The sequence below is a fragment of the Agelaius phoeniceus genome, chromosome 1 (genome assembly GCF_051311805.1).
Source record: "Agelaius phoeniceus isolate bAgePho1 chromosome 1, bAgePho1.hap1, whole genome shotgun sequence".
In the NCBI taxonomy this organism is placed as follows: domain Eukaryota; kingdom Metazoa; phylum Chordata; class Aves; order Passeriformes; family Icteridae; genus Agelaius; species Agelaius phoeniceus.
Window position 1 is genome coordinate 71491143 of NC_135265.1, and position 18627 is coordinate 71509769.

General features: G+C 39.5%; 2 protein-coding genes across 2 annotated transcripts; both read right to left on the reverse strand.

Annotated features, from left to right (window-relative positions):
• On the reverse strand, positions 1-5565 carry LOC129134762 (ovalbumin-like). The gene is made up of 7 exons (XM_054654423.2): positions 5398-5565; positions 4801-4848; positions 3382-3510; positions 2478-2595; positions 1566-1708; positions 1128-1283; positions 1-405 (listed from the first exon to the last, which is right to left on the reverse strand). Exons 1-7 carry the CDS (start codon positions 5563-5565, stop codon positions 1-3), a joined length of 1167 nt encoding a protein of 388 aa, XP_054510398.2.
• Positions 5566-11193: 5628 nt separating this feature from the next.
• LOC129134751 (leukocyte elastase inhibitor A-like) lies at positions 11194-14865 on the reverse strand. The gene is made up of 7 exons (XM_077181683.1): positions 14698-14865; positions 14150-14212; positions 13419-13547; positions 13092-13209; positions 12653-12795; positions 11748-11915; positions 11194-11598 (listed from the first exon to the last, which is right to left on the reverse strand). Exons 1-7 carry the CDS (start codon positions 14863-14865, stop codon positions 11194-11196), a joined length of 1194 nt encoding a protein of 397 aa, XP_077037798.1.
• Positions 14866-18627: the final 3762 nt, after the last annotated feature.

The window sequence follows — 18627 nt, forward strand, 5'->3', positions numbered from 1 at the left end:
TTAGGGATAACAATATCTACCAAAGAAGAGGATCAGGTTGCTTGGATTGTGTTTGATCAAGAAAAGGAATGGGTGGTCAGCCCTGAACTCTTCAAACTCAGAGGAATATTGGATGTCTTCTGTGCTATCTGCTGAGCCAGTGTCCTCCTCAGTGCCCTCTTCAGTGATTTCCATGTATGCTTCATGGATGGCCTCAGATACCCTCAAGCTCTCTGCTGCAGAGATGCCGGAGAGGTTGGCTGAGGGGCTGAACAGGTCAGTCATACCCAAGGAAGTCAGGACAGATGTGAGGTTATATTTCTCCTCAATCTTCATGCGTGGGAGGTACACTTTTACTCTCTTCTTTTCCATCACCTTGGAACTGGTCCACTTGGCAAGTTTTTCAAAGCTGATTTTGTTCTCAAGCTGCAAAGAGAGGCAGGGAATGAAACACGTGGGATGCAAATCCAACTTCTTCCTACCATTCATGTCTGTCAAGGCTATCATAAAAGTAAAACCCCAACCAGAATGGTTCCTGAAGCTCGTCCTATTGGCATCTTTCTGCTATTTTATTAATTGCCTCTCCAGTACTGCCTGTGTCACTCTCCTTTTATTCAGATTTTTACCAACTTAACACATCCTCCTTTGTCCAAGTAATCTTGTGTCTCATGAGGCACAACCCAACAGTTTCACAGCCTAGAAAATTAGTCAGCATGTGAAAGACTGCAAAAACAAGACCATGAAAATTTACCTACAATTGGTAGCACTTAACAAATGCAAACTCTACTACATCTGTAATAACTCTATTGTATAATTTAAAAATATTACTGAAATATGAGTCATTGTTCATATATTTTATACTGCATTGATTTTTCTCCTTTCTTGAGTACAGATGGGTAATTTTATAACATTCCTTATATGTACATCTTCTGCAGGGCTGCAGCAGCACTGCAGCGCTTTACCTTCATTTACCTTAGGACTCTCCTAAGAGGCTCTGCCTCAGCACCTGGCAGATTTTGTGCTCCCCTCCCAGCCCAGCACACAGCCATGGGGTGGGCAGCTGGGATGTCAAAGGGCAGCAAAAGGTCTGACAGCAGCCAAGCCTCACTAAAGTCACAGCCCTTCTACTCGCCCTGCCAGGGCCATACCTGTGCCAGGCCAGAGATGTCATCAGGCAGCAGCACCAACAGGCTCAGCTCTCCACTGGTGTATGGAAGCTCCAGGACCTTGATTTTATCCTCAGCCACTCTTCCCACTCTGAAGGTGCTGTTCTGATACATCATTTGCACAGGTCTGCTCTCTTGCTGCAAAAACAAAAATGTGAGATGATGCAATGTGGGAGCAATCTTTTTCTTTGGTCAGACAAATGCCCAAGGCCTTTGAAAGGACAGGACTCAATCTTCAACCATGCTGCCTTTGGAAAAGAGCTGTGTCTCCATTTTTGTCTCATCTGCTGGTTTGTTCTGTCAGACACAGCTGTCATAAATCTGACAGTGAGGCCCCAGGTAAATCACCCAGCCAATGACAACAAAACTGTAAATATAACAAATACACATCTGGCCAGAAAGTGTGTCTGTGCCCCCCACCTCAGTCACATTGAAGGGCACTTCCTCAGTGTGTTCTTCTTTAAAAGGGGTCTTCCATTTCCCTTTGAAGTAAATGGCATTTACAAGGATCAGCACAGTCTGAGGATTAACAGAGCTTGGTTCAAGGAAATCCTGGATCTGTCCTTTAAGAAAAAAGTAGGGCACAGAGTAGTAAGTTTCATAGCAATAGTTTTAGAAGTCAGTCAATATACTGCTCCTTCACTTGACTTTTCCTTCTCAAAAAGTCTGCACATTGAATTAAGTTTCATGAGGATGATTTAATAATACACTGAAAGACTGGCAACTGGCCAGACATTTCTGCAAGAAGACAGGTAGGTTCAAGAGTGTTATAGAGTCCCAGGAACATTTCTAACCAGCATTTGGGAAAAAATAAATATTTATATAGAAAATAAGGAAAGGGAGAGGGAAGAACCAACACAGATTTTCTCAGTATGTTTTTTTCTCACAATCCACTCTAAGTTTTTCCTCCCACATCAACACAATAAATGCACACAAGCTTCTGAATCATTTATTTCCCATCATAAGTTTAGTATGCATTACTTTCTCCCCTGGAAGCCCACTTACCTATCCAGCACATCCTTGTAAAAAATTTGCCAATATTCTAGAGAAGCTGGGAGAAACCTTGCATGAGTTAATCTCTCCAGATACAAAAAGAGTGCATATAAAATGTGCATATTAAGTGTGCATATCATGGCACCTCTGTCTTTGCCAGATGTATTTAAAACACACTGTCACTGCCACACAGATGAAATAGAGTCATCCCTTTCCACAGAAAATATCCACTAATGGGGACAGGAAGAGGAAATTTCTCCTCTAATGTTTAGTCCTTTCAGAAATTGCTAAAATACAGTTGTCAGAGAGAAGTATATTTCATAGTCTTGTCAGACTTACCATTTGTCTGATTTTTCACCCAGGAATTAATGCGCTGTCTGGCTTGATTTGATGCTGTTTTGAAGTTGACCATTTCTAGACCAGATCTGTACAGCTTCTTCACACATTTTAAGTAAATCTGTAAAGACACCAATTAATTGTAGCCAGTGAACTAGTAATTTTTTAGAAACAATATAAAAGTGAAATAAAATATGGGTAATAAGATTTTTATAGTGATATCATGGTTAAGGTGTTCTCATTGCTTACTTCCTGAAAGGATTTGCTAAAACTGGACCAGAAAAATTATTTTGTGGCAATGAAAATTTTATGACAATTTCAGATCTGACATCTTTACTATGTAACCAGTTAAGAGCATATATTAAAAATATTTAAGAATTTCTGGAAGAAAGTCTGATCCAAACCCCCTGGTTTTAGGTTCATTATAGAGTGTTTTGTCATCTTTAGGTTCACTTCCTTTTTTCAAAGCATTTTCCTTATTTTTAAAGATAAGAAGTCCCCTTCATTTAGAATATTTGTATCTTTTGCTTTGGAAATATGAAAGAAAGATTTTGACACTTTCAAAATTTGGTTTTGAGGTGAGTTTTCAAGTGAAGAAATATGCCAAAGTCAAATTATTTTCTGAGAAAAACTCCAACAACCAGTCAAAATGAAATGCTTTGTGGGAGCAAGTGGAGATCAAGGAGTTACATTACTAATAATTGTGTTTATTACTCCATTCATTTTTTTAGTAGGGCCATATTTTTGCCTCAAATTGTTTTCCATTTTAGACTGTTGCCAGGGCCATGGCAAAGGAAAAAAGCATGTAAATCCACACCAGTAGGGACTATTGGATAAACTGGTCACCTACTCTGGCCAGTCCTCCTGGATTAGAGAATTTTACAGGGTTTAGCAAGAGATCACTTACTGGTAGGATCTGACTTGTCTTTTCAGCATAGAGTCTGTTGGCAATGTGCAGTGAATAATTGGCTCCTGGTGCAGTGATATCAGAGAGAATTTCTTTAAACAGTAGGTGGATATTCACAGACTTGCCACACTGAGTTGTTGATAAGGAGACAGAAAAGTACATTTGTTAGGTTATTTTATGAGAAAGAGGATTATTTATAAGGTACAAATAACATGGGAAAACACACAGTGTTTGAACATTTGCAAATGAACATGTAATAGAATCTAAGAGTTCCATGGGAGGGATGTTTAGTATAAGCAGCTAATGATATATAATTCATTCACAGCCTATTATGCCACTCATTCTAGAGGTTAATTATTGAAATTGGTGACTTTTCATAGGTACAAATCCTCTAAATCCCAGGCACTCCTTGCATTTTCATGGCATTGTTTTGTAGAAGCTGCAGATGGAAGAAGAGAGCTAGATGGCAAGGGAGTCAGGAAGTGTTTTGTTATACAGTGAAAAAATGAATCACCTCTAGTTCCAGGAATGGTGACACAGGCTAAAAGCATGTAAGAAAACTGCACAATGATAAACAGTAGGTGGGACTGTATTTTTTGAGAATAATTGTGTTGAACAGCTCCTTTCTAAATGCTTACTGAGTCCCTAAATGCCCTAGCTTTAGATACTGCCTTTGGTTTAAAAAAAAAAAAAGGTCTCATCTTTTTTTAAGTTCCACCTTGTGTTATGGATCCCAAGTAAATGGGGATACACCAGGCTCTGTGGCTTTTGTCATCTTTACAGAGGGAGCAGATTAACATGGCCAGAAGCATAAGAAGCATACAGGTATCAAGCAAGGTACTGGGACCCCTCATGGTTCTCTTGGGATAGCAGTGGGAATTGGAGGCTGGAAAAGTCCCTGTAGCTTTGTAAGAGTGTGGTTACTTTCCATCCTTTGGGGATTCTGGGCTCTTTTCTGCTGTCCTGCTTTGGACTCTCAGCTGCAAGTCTGCCTACTGTACCCTGGCTTCAGGTACTGAGACCCTTTCAAGGGCTGTAGGCCAGCAGTACTTGGAGGTGTGGAGTCCATTTACACCAAAGTGTATCCTGGTGCCCAAAGCATCCTATCCTGTCCTGTCACTTGCAATATGTGCAGCCTGTCTTCTTTTTCTGGTGGTGTTTTGGGGGTTGTTTTTGTTCATTTTGGGTGGTTTTTGTTTGTTTGTTTTCATTGGTGGTTGTTTGCTTGGCATTTATTTTGTTGCTGTTGTTCTTTGGGCTTTGGTGGTTTGCTGTAATTTTTTTTAACTTACATCTCTTAAATTAGGAGAATTAGCAAAGGTTTGGCAAGGTGTTGAAACTACTAAAAGCACAATCAGAACAGTCTATTCACAGGAAAAGGATGTGAAAGAGAAATCAATGTACCTTAGGTTTCTGTACCCTGGTCTGGGTACTTCCAAGTCCTGCAATTTTGTCAAAGTGAAGAACCTGCAATTGAAAGTAGAAATTAGGTATATGAAGTCCACTGTCAGTCACTGATATTTGTGCTAAGTAGGTTTTCACTAACTGAGTCTGATTAGCACAAGGATGAGCTGAGAAATTTCATGTGAGCTTTAAACCAGGCACTGAACTGAGAATTTGTGATTGTGATCTTCAGCTTAGATCCTGTCTTTTCCAGTTAATGGCATTGTCCATAAATCATCTACAGCCTTACAGCATTGTATTTATAACGATGAATCTTGTTTTCCAAATGTTTCATCTTTTGTGTTTCAAGTTGTCCTTTCCACCTGGAAGGAATCAGGTGTCTGAGATAGTATAAGCTGAAGCAAGAGACCTGCCTTAACCATCCTCCAAAACTGCTTTCTTAATGAAAACCAAAGGTTGTTCTTGCCCTTCATTGGGGAAATGCAATAACCGAAAAACTCCAGAGTTTGGAAAGCCATTTTTTTACTAGGCAGGTTTGGAAGGTATAAATGGATACTCTGCTGCCTCTTTGAATGGGATCAAAGAGAGTTTGTACCCATTTATGTAACTTACCTTCTCCATCTGATACTCAGTGTTATTTCTTGCTCCCAGATAGACCATGGCCAAGGCTGCAATCATGCTCAGGGGGCAATAAAAGATGTTGTCATTGGGGTGGTGAAGTTTCACCTCTTTGAATACATCAAAACAAAATTCTGCATTTGCTGCACTGATGGAGCCCATTGTGATATCAGTGTTTCCTAAAGCAAACAGAAACATCACTTTATGGTCACAAGATGTAGTGCTTGTTTTAAAGATCATTGCCAATAGCCCAGAAACTGCCAGTTCATTGCTGGTTTTGTGATGCTGAACCAGTGAATGATGTGAAGCCTACAAATTCTGTGATCATTTGAAATATTGTAACTCCCAATCCATTCACATACAAACACCTTTGTTTTCTTTCAACAAGATCCTCTCAGCAAGACAGTACCTTGTACTTGCCTTTTAGGAAATAGCAAATTTCATCCACCCTTCTATATGATAAATATAACATTGAATGAGTTTCCCTGTGGCCATTCAGAGGGCTCTGAATGGTGTTTGAGACAATGCAAACATAATATTTCATTTCTTCTGGGGCTGTTCTCGATCTTTAAATCAAATTTAATCACTCAATACACTTTTTGTGTACTTCTCACTGTTGCTTAGTACAACCAGCCATAAATTTGGAGATTGCTTTTCTGCAGTTTATAGCAATAATATGAGCTGTAAGACAGCTACTTGTATGCTGACAAATAAATTTAGGGTTCTCCTGTTGTCCTGTTTCAGACATTTAATCACTGCTGATGCCTTTTAGCACAGTCATGTATATATATATGTATCTACACATATATAAATATATATATAAAATATATGGGTTTTGTCAGGGAGTGAGATTGAGAAAAGAGAAATACCTTTATTCTCAATTATTAGAATTATAAATGGATAGTTTTAATGTGACAACAGGTTTTAAATGAAAAAGAACTTTTTCTATTCAATGCTGTGGTGCACAAGCCACATATTTTGCACACAGAAAAGTATTTGACAGTCAAACAGTATAAGATATAATGAGAAGGCAAGGCAAAATTACTGTATATTCTCTCTTTTTACGTACCTGTCTTATACTTACCTTAAGGTTCTTAAACATATTTTTTTTTCATCCTAAAGAATACAAATTAGAAATTACATTTTCTTGGAGAAATACTTACCCCACAAAGTTCAAAGAAGCATGTAATAATCCAGCTTGCCCAGCTGAAGCTAAACAGCTCCCTGAGCTCTTGGTGATATATAGAGCACAATTTTGAGACACTCCCACTGTTGCCTTCAAGGAGTCATCTTCAAACACTGCCTTTTGTCATGATTCATTGCACCTTGAAACATTGAGCAGGCCTAGGTAAAGCTGGTATTCTATCTGCAGCCAGTCAACTTTATTTATTAAATAAAACCTGATTTAAAACTGAATTATTTAAGCTTTTGCTGTAACCTGCTCTTCTCCTCAGAGGTGAGGCACTCTCAGTGTCAAAAGCACTCTAACACAGCACTCCCACCAGTCATGAAGGGAAAGGTGGATGCTGGGCTAACTGCTGAAGGTCTGGTAGACATGCACCAGCTCTCTACAACATCTGTGCAGTGGAACAGAGGGAAGTTCCTCCAGAACAGTGGCCATCTGACATTGCCAAAATAATGTAATCCCAAGTAAAGCCAGCTGCTGGATGGTAATTCTATTGAGAGGGGTTTGAAATTGATTTTTTTTTCCATGTTAGAACAAACTTAAAACTTTCTGTTTAGTTTTCAAGACTGAAAGGTTTTTGGTCTGACATATTGCAGAAATATATTCCTGGAGTGCAGACTGATGTGGTGTATGGCTTGTACTTGTTCAAAACACAGCCACATCAATTTCTCTGCCTAGGTGAGGCTACAGTATTTTACCTGAGGCCAAACTGTGAGGGTCTACAGCATAGGTGTGCAGGAAGAGGAGAGAAAGGCTATGAGGAGAAAGCACATTTTGCTAAAACCTCATTTTGATGAAAACATTTAGAGCAACAATGATGAGATGACTTAAGGGCCTGAAGATGGGCATGGAAGAGGAAAAGATTTGAGGAATGGTCAGGAATTACATATACCTGGGCTGTAAGCCTGACCCCAGAGTATTCAGATATTCAGAAATTTATTTAAACTAGCCAGTGGTATTTAAAGAATGACTAAGAGTCAGCTTTTAATTTTCATTCTGTGCAGGTCATGGCAACAAGGCCCATGGTGCTTGCACAGGCCATTCCCATAGATCTTCCATACCTTGTAACTATGGCAGGTGAATAAACTACAGGATCTGTCAGCAGGAACATTCATGGTCTGTCACACAACCATAATGCACAATATAAAATATAATTCAATTGTAACAAGCTATTACTCTTTATTAAATAATGGACTTGATGAGCAGTAAAGAAACAAATCTGGCATCTGCAAAGGCCGTAGGGGTGGATAATAGAAACCCAAATTTGTGTATGTTAAGTCACAGGGCATACAGCATTAAGTGCACCCTCTGTGAAAAGGAAAGGGAGCTGCTTTATCCTTAACAGTGTTCTTTACCTTGCTGAAATGCAGGGATGTATGTGCAGAGCCTGATAATTGGAGTGGGTTTTAGTTTCCCCATTCAGAATGAGGATATTATAGCAGCAATGAGGATGGGAAAATCTGAAGATAAGAAGGAGCTTTCCTCTGATGCTGGCATAAACAAGGAGACGAAGGAGCTGGGAAAGCAGCTCTTTCCAATGTTTCTCTGTTCTTATTTTCACATGCAATTTCTTCTGGTTGCTCAGGAACTACTGAACAGTATTTGAGGGTAATGTTTGCTTGTGCTTTCGGATGGCCTGTCTTTCTGTATGACACATACTGTGTCCACTGTACTGTACCTGAGTGCCTTTCTGACTGAGACCATAAGGAACCAGGACTTCCTACTATAAAACCAGTTGAAGACACAATAAAATTATGCTATACATCGTACTAAGAAACCGTTTAAAGGAAAGCACGGTTTCAGAGAAAACTGAGGAGAACTGCAACCATCAGAGAGAATAAAGTTCAGTGGAAATGTAAATATGTAAGGAGTTACTCGGTAATCAGACTGTGGGAAGCCACAGATCTTTCTATTGTGGGACAAACATGTGTTACCTTTCCATGGATCCTCATGCAAATACTATTAGACATCTTTTGCTTGGCTTTTTGCCAGTCTACAATTTTGTAGGCTGTCATGTGTGCTGGTGTGGGTCAACACTTGGCATGGAGCATGTCCTCCCTGGGGAGGAGGCAGTGGAATGCCCTTCAGGGCTATGTCTGCTCCAGGCACCATTTGGAGTTTCCAGCTTTTCTCTGTTCTGCGACCTCTATTGCTTGGCATTGAACTTTTACAAACTACAGTTTCCCACAGGAGAAGCATTTGCTGCCAGAGTGGAGGGTTTACCTTCTATTTTTAAGTAAACATCCATGATTTTGTGGGAGCACTGCCCTCCACAGTAGGAGGTGCTGCCACTACACTAGCAGCAGGAGACTACTTTCCAGCTTCTGGTGTTTTTCACCACATTTTTTTTCATGTTTTGTAGATTAAAATGGCAATGAAGAAAAAAGATTGCATAAGGAGAAGAGAAGGGATTTTTAAATTATAATTTATACTGTATTTTGTTGCAGGTTCTGAATTATCTAGATATCCCTGAAGTAAGTTTTTGGTTTTGGGTTTTTTAATTACAATACAAAGTTACTTCTGATGTAGTAAACTGACTTCCTTGTTTCAGCCAGACCTTCTCCTCTGGTCAAATACAAAATTCCTGTTGTAAGACTTGTGCTTTTTGGGATAATATGTTAAAGCACTTGCCTTTATCACTTTAATGCTTTTTCTTTTACATTTTATCTCAAAACATATAGGCCTGATTGTGCAAGCTAATATATTTTAATACTGTTCATTTCCCTTTTTTTCTTTTAACCTAAGTAATTTTAATTTGAGACAAACAAGATATACACAGAATTCCAATGGCAGTTATTGAAAAACATATATAGCTGTTTTTTGAATATTTATCAAAGAGCTAACAGCCTGTGTTTTGTGTTCTCTTACCAGCTAATTGGTATGAAAACTGTGTCTCTACAGGTAATTTTACTATTTCAGGCTGTATTTCATACTGCAGTTGCAGCCATATGAAGTATCTCCACACTATAATGGATCTGCTTTATTCAGCATTTCAATTTGTGTTGAGTACTGTAATTTACTGCAATTTTTCCTGCATATCTCAGCATTTGGAAGAGCCCTTTGAATCATCAGTTCTACAATGGTACCAGTATGCTCCCAGTGTTTACCTTCTTCCCATCAGTGAGTAACAGGGGAAGGAGAAGTGAGTCATCAAAGGCTGGAATATTTTTCCCATAAAAGCAAGTATTCTTCATGTGTCTGTGGATTTTGGACATTACCTTCTGCCAGACTGGGCAGGCTACTCCCTTTGCCAGACCCTGTGCTATTGCTTCCCACCACCAACTCCACAACATCCAGGAGGTGGTTTAGGGAACTAGATCATAAGCAAGAAAATTAGCTTTACCAGAAATTTTCCTCTTGATTTGCTTCCCAGAGAACTGCTGACCCCCAAGTCAGGCAACTAATAGTGGTCATGTAAAAGAAGGAGAAGGTTCAGAGTTTATGTACCCTAATGTTGAATTGTCCTGTGCCTAAACTCAGCATCGGGAATATTTAAAAGTGGGAGTTAGACTTCAGTGTCATTTACATTTTTGGAAAGGATTACCATTATTTTTACTTACTATATTAGACTATTCCTCTGTTTACTTAATACTGCAGATTACAACATTTACTATTGCATTTGCAGTGGGTTTATCATGATAAATAGTAGTAATAATAATAAATAATAAACACAGACTACCCATTTAAAAACCATCAAATTTTTTTATGTTAATGATTTACAAAATAGCCGGAACAAGAAACTCATGCTACCTGAGGCCCAAACAGAGCTGGTTCTTAAAAGTGAGAATGGCTGATCACTACTCAAAGTTTAATGTGGGAATAAATAAAGTGTCTCATTCCCAGCCATCACAGAGCAGGCCTTGTCAGAAAATTGTTCCATTATTCTGAAAGCCTGGTTTTGTTATGTGGGAGCTTATGAGGAAGTTGGAGAACTTGGCCACATATACAGGATTTTTCACCAAAAAATTAGTCTGCCCTTCTTGAAAGCAAGCAAAATTACACCAGAAAATCCTCTGTCTTCTCTGCTCTCTGAGAATAAACCCTGAGAGCTCCAATTTGAAACACTGCCCCCAGTCAGTATTTAATAGGAGGCTTCAGGGGAATATCGTGATGCTCCCCTATAAAGTGGTATTTTCCTTGAGACCTTAGGTAGGTAAGGCTAAAAGAGACCAAGTACCCGAGGTTATGCTTTTAATGCAGATCCCTATCCTCCTCTCTACTTCATGTGAGAGAAGGCATCACTTATCTTCAGGGCACTAAACTCATGTGTTTGTTGGATCCCTACTGCATTAGGAAAAGCTCGAAGTAAAATTTTCTTTGCAAATATCTCTAGAGGACTACAGCTTTTTGGCAAATACCTCATAGTGTATTTTAAGGTAGATGTCATTTTCATGAGGCCTCCTAAAAGTAAAATATGCCTAAGATTCATGGGGTTTAGGGTTTTATCTTTAATTTGAGTCTTCTCAGATAGTCTTTTTATTTAAAGCAAACCAGACTTTAGGATAAAGTCTAGAAAAATGTCTTTTGTTTTGTCTTTTATCCTTATTGCTTGCCAGTTGGAATATAAGTGGGGAGAATGATCTAATTTCCAATATAACCTCCACTTAAGGAGAGGAATATCTTCCAAAGAAGAGAATGGTGTTGGTTTGGTTGTGTCTGATGAAGAAGAGGAATGGACGGTCAGCTCTGAACTCAGAAGTTTCTGGGCAGCATAGAGGCATTGCAAGGAGCCCCATGGAACAACCTGCCTCAGTGCCCTCTTCATTGACTTCCACAATTGTCTTCTGGATGGCCTTGGACACAACCAAGCCATCTTTCATAGAGATTCCCGACAAATCAGCTTTTCCCCAGTCAAAAACATTCAGTACTCCCATCTCCTGGAGAGTGTTGTTGAGAACATAACTTTCCTCCATCTTGAACTGGGGCAGGTACACCTTCACTCTCAGCGGTTGCATTGTAGACGAGCTGGTCCATTCTGCCAGTTTTTCATAGGTGAGGGCGCATTCAAGCTGTAAGGTGGTATTGGGAGCAATGAGTGGCACCATAATCAATGCTAGGAAAGGAAGTTCAGTTTTTCCCACTTGTCTTCTGACCACACTGGAGCAATGCTAAAGCATTGCTCTCTAGATATGTCACTAGAGAGAAAATGAAGTGTTACCTGTTCTAGGCCAGTAAAGTCCTCACAGTCATCTTCAGGAAGAAGAATGAACATGCTCAGTTCATTATTGAAGTATTGGAGCTCTAGGACTTTTGTTTTCAGTTCCTCTATGATGGCCATGTTAAAATATCCTTCTTGAAACATCATCTGCACTTTCCTTCTCTCATTCTGGAACACATGAAACATATTAAATGGAAAATACAGAAAGTATCATCCTGGTTTTAATTGGTTTCAGCCCTGAGCTAAGAGTTCAGCTCAAAAGCATTATTTAAACTGGTCATGGCTTTAATATACTTGTAGCATTGATATGTTCCTCTCAACTGTAGTCCCAAGGAAGTTATCCATTTTAGAAACATAAAAACTACATTTCCCTTTATAATGGTGCCAAATTACTTTACTCACAACTTCCTCATTACATCTTTTTTTTTCTGCTGTGTCAGATGAGGAAACTGATACATCTTCTGCAACCATAAATTAAATTCTTCATGAATAATGTATACATTCCCCTGAGATAATTTGTCTTTAATACTTTTTCCCTGAAAGCACACACTGTTCTGTTCATAAATAGTAGCAGAGAAGCAGAATCCTCTTTTTCAATCTCAAGAGCTGACTATTTTTGAAATAGCGCCCTTAGTTGCAAAATCCCCAACAAAGTTAGTGCATGTGCTCAGTGGAACTGGTCCAACAAGGATCTCAGCTGCACAAGAACTTCTGATGTGAATTGGTTCAAACATTTACATATTTGGTTAGGAAAACAGAGATAAATACAGTCTTCTGTTGTTCTCACTTAAGGCCACTGTTTCGTCTAGGGATAACAGAGAGGAGAAAAGCCCCCATCTGTTATTACAGGAGACAGACATCTGACCTCCATCCACCAGCAGCTTCAGTTCCTGCCCATACTGTACCTTGTTCAGGTGGAAATATGCTTCCTTAGTGTCTTCTTTCTTAAATTCTACTGCCCATTTTCCTTTAAAATATATAGCATTGACCAGGACAAGTACAGTAGAGGGATCAATAAAACCAGCAGCAAAAAGGTCTTTGATTTTACCTTTAAAAATAATGAATTAAGACGAATTATTACTTTGATCCGGTAAGCTTTGACTATTCATAGTTATTTCTTTTAAATTGGCAAGTGGTATAATGCTGTCAGAGAAATGACAAATATTTATGTACAGCTTTGGAACCAAGGAACTCAAGGCAGTTTTGTTCCACTTACTACATTTATTTCCTATTGAAAAGAAAAAATTAATGCAGATGTTTAATATATAAAAATCTTGCTATCTTTGGAAAAAATTCATAGGTGGTTCAATTGCAAACCAAAAAACCTGCACATTTTTTCTTTACCTTTTGTTTCATTTTCAACCCAGAAGTTAATTTTGTCTCTGACTTCTTCTTCAGTGTATTTAAAATTTACTGGTTCCAGTTCTGCTCGATAGAATTTCTTTGTGGAATCCAAGTATTGCTGGAAAGTACAAATTGCAGAAGTTTATTGCAATGGGATCATTTTTATAAGATAGATAATTTCATGGCTTCAGGATAGTTCCATGTAGTAGATCAGCAAGAAAGAAATTGGTAAAAAAGGCATATGTCCCTTTGTGCTTCATGATGGAAAACATTCTGCTGAGCTCCCCGCACCTAGGAACTGTTACAAGGGAGACCACAGTCCCTTACCTGAAAGAATGGGTAAGTAATTTCTCCAAAGAGCCTGTTGGCAATGGTGAGACAACAGCCTGGTCCAGGTTCACTGACTTCAGCCAACAGGGCCTGGAACTGGGAATGGACTCCTTCATCTTCTTCACACTTAAACAGGAAAACAGATGTTTTATGGTAAGCTTGAGCTGTCCTATGCAAAGTTGGACCTGAGGGTGAATTGCAGCCTCTCTTTGCATGAGAAACCCTACTCCACCCAGCTGACTCAGGCACTGGAATAAATGCATCAGGACACCACCTCCTATTCCCCCTGTGCCACACATACAGAATGACAAAACAAGTCCCCTTCTTGCTCCTCACCTCCAAACCACGCTGTACCCTACACTGATGTCTTTGTGCACACTAAGCAAAAGGCTGCTGGCTTAGAGACTGGGAGAAGCAAGCTCCAAGGTGCCTTTGGCATGCTCTCTAGGCAAACCTTTGCAGGTGGCAATTGAAGCATTTATCACATTTTAGATTGGCACTGCTGTTTTGGTTAGAAACCCATAATGAGAAGGCTCAGCTGTTGAAATGTGTGATCTCACAAGGCCCCTAAAATAACTAATAAAGAAACAGTAATAAGCAGGTCAGCAAATCTAGATGGAGAGGCTGATCAGCCCTGCTGTGCATTCTGATTAAGTGATTGTCTTCAAGGGAAAAGGCTGACAAACTGGCTCCAGTTGGTTCAGCTCAGAGCTGCAATTGTGTCTTACCTGCTCAGAAGGGTATCTGTTTTCCTGTCTCGTACTGCTCAAAACTTCTCTGAAATGAAAGACCTGCAATGTAAATGTTGGGTGAATGCAGGTGAGTGAAGGTACTTCAAAGCTAAAGCAGTGTTGCAAGCCTATCTCAAAACACAGCCAGACTCAGGCCCTGCGTAAAGGCCTCTTTGCTCTTTACCATAAAATCCTTGCAAGTGAATAAATAGTTTTAGGAGATGGTGAGTGCATGAAATCTTTGAAATCTTTCTATGTGAGCAAGGAGGCTTTGGGTGTCCAGAGAAGGCAAAAAACCACATTAAAGGTAGGGAACTCTTCTGAGCTCTGAGAGTGCAGGGATACCTCCAAAATGCTTTCTTTAGCACTGATGTATTCATTGAACAGTCAATTCAATAATAATGTGTAGTATAAAGAAGTTTGGTATTAGGAACTGCATAATGTATTTTTAAAAGGGCTTTCTGTGTGCATCAGCTCTTTGGATGTGGATGTTTAGGAACTTTATCAGATGGTACAATCAAGCCTCTGCCAGAACAAAGCCCTACCTTCTCAATCTGCTCGAGTGTGCTGCCCCTGGCTCCGAGGACAACCATTCCAAAGGCAGCTGACAGACTTATTGGGGAGAAAAAGATGTTTTCATTTCTTTTTCTTTTGTTCAGCTCTCTGAAAAAGTCAAGACAGAACTTGGCATTGGCTGCACTGAGAGAGCACATTGTGGCACTGTGATCACCTGAAACAAGGGTAAAAACAACTTAGGTTTCTCATCTTTACACCTGCTATGTTTAAATGCCCTGGTAAGGTTTTTTGCAATAGCTTGGCTGAATTATTCAGTACTTTATGGAAATCCCCTGTTCATTACATTTGGGATTTCACAGTGAATCTGAAAACCAGCACCCTTAATAGCAGAAGAAACACATTTACAGAAATAGTATTCTGAGTTGAGCTGCTTCTCCAGCTCAAGTAATAGCTATGGCTTTGCCACTTAGCCCTAACTTTGTCCTAACCAAATTTCCAGCTCAATTTATATCCTAATCTTTGTGCCTTCAGTCCTCTAGGCATAGTACTTATTAATTACACCCTTGATCATATCTGACTCTTTGTTTCTCTCTAAAAACTTTATATGTATTACTCAGCTGTGCCTCACATACATGTCCTTCTAAGGCTGGTTGCTTAACAAATGTTTGGCAGAAGACACAGGCTCACGTAGTAAGATTTTGAGCAGAAACACATTGTGCATAAGTAGAAAATTCCAGACATGTTTTTTTATCTGAAGCTTAAACTCTTTTTCCTGTGGCTTGAACTCTTTTTCCCAGATAACCTTCAGTTACAATCACAATTATTACAAGCAGATCATCTTGAATGTTCTGCAAAACTCTTCATATCTTAGACCTAGAACAGAGTTTCTTTCTCATTAAAGACTTAAAGATTAAAGATGTAGTGCCTGCATCCATGAAGTGTTGTAGAAACATCTGATCATAAGTTCAGTCTTTTAGAAGTTCCACTATTCTAAGTCACATTTGATTGGATTCTTACCGAGTCTGAATAATTTCCTCCACACATGTAGTAAGCATATTTCCCCTATTACACAAGAAGAATTAAATTATCCATATAAACATTTGAAAGATAGAGCACTATAGAAAGACTATGCTCCTATAAGGGTCATGCAGAAGAAGTGGCAAATGATTTTAATCTTCTTTAGAAGCACACTTGGAAAGCAGAAGTTTAGAAGTACCACTGAACAAGTTAAGCACAGATTCATTACACAGCCCATACATTTTAATGTAATCCAAAACATTGTCACTTCCCCAAAATATGTCACACGCGGTATATATGTGCAAAGGAGGTATATTACTAATGCACATATTGATCCTTAGATCCTAGTTCTGTCATTTAGTATTAAAGATCATTGAGATATTTACCTTCTCCTCGGTACTGATGATGTCAACTGGACACTCGAGCTTCTTGACAGAGCTTCTGGAGCAATGGGATATAAAACCATTGCCACTCCCAGTGGCAGCATAAATTTCACTCATGATGAATCACATTCCTGTCTGTTGCAACCAGTTAGTATAATTAGGGGATCTGTGGTGGAATCTTGAATTTTTCTATATCCCTAGGAGTTCAGAAAGAAGTCACAGTTTTAAAAGCATACTAAGATGTAAAAAAAATAAATCTAAGTAGTAATAAAAAAAGAAAGCAAACTCCTAAAAACAAAGGCAATTTCAAAGTGGTTTTTCACCTGTAAAAAAAAAATTCTAAGAATTTTGTCGTGTTTTGATGTCAGAAGTGGCACCAATGAATGCAACACAGGTTTTGTAGCAGAAGCAATTATACTGCTATAACCAGCCCACTGATTTAGTCCTGGTCTAAACTAAATCTTAAGTTTAGCCCAGAACTTCCCATTACTCCTCATTTTTGTCAGCGTCTCTGAGGACACCTACCTGATCATTGTCTTACATTGCTTCAGCAAGGCATAGGCAGCAGGGACAGAGCAACCTGATAATAAGAAGTAGTATATTTCTGGTGTTATTTTCCTGAGAAATTAACTTTCTTCCCATTCAGGCTGATATGATGTGTGGGTGGGCAAGTATTTGTATGAGTACTAACAACATTGTTTTGCAACAAGTACTTAGTTATCACTACTAAGATGTATTTACACATCAATCCAACCAGATACTGGTTCTCTGGTATTTAGGAAACTCTGAAGGCAGTTTCCTATCAGTCATAAAGTACTCATGGGGTTTAATTCCCATTCAGTTTGAATTTTCCCATAGCTATTTCTTGGGAGGAAATAAAAATTAAAAACACACTGTTCATCCAAGCCCTGAGAACAAGAGAGTCAGACCTGCACAGATTTTGCCTGAGGCAATGAAAGCCATGCAGTCTGGTTTAACTCGCTTAACACTGGGACAAAAAAATTTCCCAAAGAAGCATCTGGCTTGCTTTCCTGGTTTCTGGCTGCTCTCCACACAGTCACCTAAAAACCCACCTGCTGAGCCTGTTCCTCAGTGCTGAGCCCTGTTTGACCATCCAGGAGCCACTCCAGCAGTTACATCTGCACCAGCCAAGCTGGGATCAAGGCCACTTCACAGCTGCATCCCCCACACCCACAGTCACACCAGATTTCCTTACCATCACAGAGCCTCAGACATCTCAATCCTTGAAATAATTTAATTATGGTGCAATAACAAAATATCAGCTCGAGCTGGTGCCTCCAAGGAGGGAGCCCAAAGAAAGGACACCTTGGATAAAAGGACACCTTTTATACGCTCACAACTTAAGTGTGGGAAAGTCCAAGGTCCTTGGCTCCTGCTGCATCTCTGAGTGTCCAGTTCCCTGGCCAGGCCACAGATCCCAGGGCCCTTTGTTCTGCACTGGGTGGGCATTTCACAGCCCCTTGCCTGGGGCTCCCACCCAGAGCCCAGCCTGCAGCTGCACCCCGAGCTACCTGCACTGAATGGATTCCCCACCACTCAGCATTGCCATCGACAGGGTGCTGCAGAGCAGAACTGGGCAGATGCTGTTCCCTTCTTGTGGTCATGGACTGTTCTCTGCAGTCTTATTTTGGGCATTAGGCACAGGAAGGAGGAAAAATTTTGTGGAATATGAGGGGATAAGTATACAGGTAGGAGCTACAAGGTGTAACTATTCTAAGTCAGTGTAGCAAGGTGTCTCCCAGAACAGAAATAAGAGGGTTTTTGAACAGCAAGACACAACCAAGTATTTGTCTTTCAGGAACACTGGGAATTTTTAATCCAAATTAATACAGTGAATGGAAAATTGCAATCCTGAAGCACAATAATTCATGGCCTTTGGGCACATGGGTATGTGCTGAAAGCCACAAGTACTCTTAAAATGCATTCTTCTGTGTAGGAATCTGTTAAAGCAAAGTTCAAGATATCTAATATGCTCACAGAGGGATACACCACTCTCTTAGCCCCTGCTTAGTTTTCTAATAATTTTAACTCTCTTAGATGAACAGGTTTCTCCAGGTTTCTTCAACATTGTTTGTTATTTCTCTGATTTTGTAGGTAGTTCTGTTCTTAATTCATTTTTAATTAATCTGAATGTTAACTATGGCTCCATTTTTCCATTTGGTGGGTATTTATTTCACACAAATAATTTTTTTGTTAGTGGACAAATTACAGACAATGGAGTTAGAGAGGCCTTTATTCCCAGAAAGGAACACTCTCTGCTGTTGTTCTAGTCTCCTGCTTTGCTATTTTGTTCTCTTCTAGGTTAGTTTAGTGTATGTTAGAGTGTGGCTTAGACAGAGATAGTTTTTTAATGGGAATGTCTGAGAAATCCAGGAACTTTTGTTCAAGCAGATTGAAGGATTTCCTGAATTGTAGGTTTTGAGGAGACTCACTATGTAAATGCTTGCTGGGAAAGGCAAAGCTACAGCTCATCCTGCTGTTAAACAGAGGGCTGGACTAGGACTTCCACTGCATTTTCCAGATCTGTGACTCCCTTCT

What these genes read in the sequence shown, in the direction of transcription:
- LOC129134762 (XM_054654423.2), bottom strand. Translation starts at nt 5,565, where the DNA reads ATGGGCTCCATCAGTGCAGCAAATGCAGAATTTTGTTTTGATGTATTC. An exon ending in CTGAGTATCAGATGGAGAAG is followed by an intron (nt 4,849 to 5,397) that starts GTAAGTTACATA and finishes TTTCAATTGCAG; the next exon opens with GTTCTTCACTTTGACAAAAT. An exon ending in TGCCCTTCAATGTGACTGAG is followed by an intron (nt 1,284 to 1,565) that starts GTGGGGGGCACA and finishes TTGTTTTTGCAG; the next exon opens with CAAGAGAGCAGACCTGTGCA.
- LOC129134751 (XM_077181683.1), bottom strand. Translation starts at nt 14,865, where the DNA reads ATGTGCTCTCTCAGTGCAGCCAATGCCAAGTTCTGTCTTGACTTTTTC. An exon ending in TTACTTACCCATTCTTTCAG is followed by an intron (nt 13,210 to 13,418) that starts GTAAGGGACTGT and finishes TGTACTTTCCAG; the next exon opens with CAATACTTGGATTCCACAAA. An exon ending in CATATTTCCACCTGAACAAG is followed by an intron (nt 11,916 to 12,652) that starts GTACAGTATGGG and finishes CATGTGTTCCAG; the next exon opens with AATGAGAGAAGGAAAGTGCA.